Genomic DNA, 2,251 nt, shown 5'->3' on the forward strand with positions numbered 1-2,251 from the left:
CAGTCAAACTTAATATGATCTGTTTCGATCCGATGTAATGAGATAACAGAAAACGAACCACTTCTTTTGTTAATGTCCGAAACATGTTTATAAATTCTTGTTTTAAAACATCTTTTTGTTTGTCCGATATACGAAGCTTCACAGTCTAAACAGTTAATTTTATAAACTATGTCGCAACATGAAGATTGTTCTAAATGATCTTTTTCAGTTTTTATGAATTCTTTTAATGTTTTTGGTATCGTGAAAACTATGGCAACATTATATTTTATTAGTATGACCACTGAAGAGGATCATATTAAAGGTCGAAACGTTTGGTTTATTTTCATGTATTATCGAAATTTGTACATCTATTAAAGTTTATTAATTGACAAGGACATCTAGACAGACTCGTTAGCCCTTATGCTTATTTATATTAATTTAGGTTATATGTTCCATGTGAGTTAAATAACGTTTAATTCCAAGTTTTCTGTAATTTTAGACAATATTAAGTAGCACAAAACATATTGAAAAGACATCCTTATATAATGGTTTAAAACCTTGGCTGGGTGATGGACTTCTTCTTAGCGGAGGTAATGATATTAATATGAATAATAAATAAGGATACAAGTTTTACAATTAAGTTTTGTTTTGGCTATCAAGTTTCCATATTGATAATGAAATAAATTGCTCCAAACAAATTTAAATATATGTTATAAATTATAATAATATGACATGTGCAATAATAATTGTTTCTTATTAAGTAATAAGTTTGGAAATTTTATATAAATGCAATTATATGTATCATTGTAATGACTTTGACATTATATGCGTAGGTTCTCTTGAAAAGACATGTTCTTGAGTAAATTCTGAGACGACTTTTGCAAAATTTTATTTATAGCTTAACACTTGAGTTTTAAAATGAAATACATAGTTAATTTATTAAAAATCCGATCAAAACATGTAGGAAAAGAAAGCCCCTCTTACCGGGAGATCATAAGTTAATCGAAGTAGACAGGCATTCTCCACATAAACGTCTTTAACAATAAGACGTCTTATGTTTCAATTTTAAATATACGTATTGTCAAGATTCGCAATATCTTACATTAACATTTTGAAAAAAAAAAATTAAAAATGTAAAAGAATTTCTTTGTCAATTAATATATTTTATCACAAAATTTTTTTTATCTCAAAAATATAAACGTGCAATAAAGATAGAATAAGTGTGAAATATGTATACTTACATATAACTAATGGTTATTAAGAATCAATACATTTAAAACTAAATTAAAAAATATGAATGCAATCTTATTGCAATGTTTGTTTTTAAAGCGTTATTAAAGCGTTATTTTACAGTTATATATATAATTGTGTTAAATGTGTTTTAGGCGTCAAGTGGCACTCACGACGAAAGACATTAATTTCCACATTTCATTTTAATATATTGCAGCAGTTTGTTAAGATTTTGATCGAGGAAGGTGAAAAAATGACAAAATCCTTGAAAGAAACAGAAGGCAGAGTTGTAAAAGACTTAATACCGTTTCTTAATGAACATACGTTAAATGCACTATGTGGTATTGTATTGTATTTCTAATTATAGAGAATTTTATATTTCCATTGACGAATAATAAAACAAAATGCAAGTTTTTTATTTCAAATACTGATACATCAATTTATTATTTAATACGTTTTTAAAAGCGTCTTACAGAAATTACATTCAATATTGACCAATTTAATATTGGAAAAATTCCATGTTTTGAATTTTATAACCAATTAATGTTCCTTAGTACAGTCGAACCTCGATAACTCGAATCTCAAGCAAAGTGCTATAAAAATCTTCGAGTTATAGAAGTTTTGACTTATCAAAGTTTGAGTAAAGAAGAATTGACATGAAAATTCGAATTACGGAAGTTTTGTACGAGAGTTCATAACTTTCTGATTATAATGGCTTTTAAAGGAAAAAAATTCGAGTGGTTCTCGAGTTGTAGAGGTTCGAGTTACCGAGGCTTGATTGTACTATAATCATTACTACTTTTCAATATTAAATTTTTCTGTAAAGGACAGATGTGTTTGGAATATATATATATATATATATGTATATATATATATATATATATATATATATATATATATATACAGGGTGTCTCAAAACTAGCGGATTTCCTTTTAAGTGCGGATTCTTTAGAACATTCTAAGACGAAAATCCTAATACGAAAATGTCGAGGTTATAATAGTTTTTAAATTAGTAGCGATTAAAGTAGGCTAATCACAGAGC

The 2,251-nt window shown here is 26.8% G+C and overlaps 1 protein-coding gene across 1 annotated transcript; it reads left to right on the forward strand.

Moving 5' to 3' along the window:
- Positions 1-286: 286 nt before the first annotated feature.
- Positions 287-1,627, forward strand: LOC105460674 (cytochrome P450 4C1-like; the record flags this gene model as incomplete). The annotated part of the gene is made up of 3 exons (XM_011707169.1): positions 287-301; positions 479-569; positions 1,365-1,627. Coding segments are annotated over 3 exons (312 nt in total), but the record flags the coding sequence as incomplete, so codon positions are not given.
- Positions 1,628-2,251: the final 624 nt, after the last annotated feature.

The sequence above is a fragment of the Wasmannia auropunctata genome, unplaced genomic scaffold (genome assembly GCF_000956235.1).
Source record: "Wasmannia auropunctata unplaced genomic scaffold, wasmannia.A_1.0 LD317874.1, whole genome shotgun sequence".
Lineage (NCBI taxonomy): Eukaryota > Metazoa > Arthropoda > Insecta > Hymenoptera > Formicidae > Wasmannia > Wasmannia auropunctata.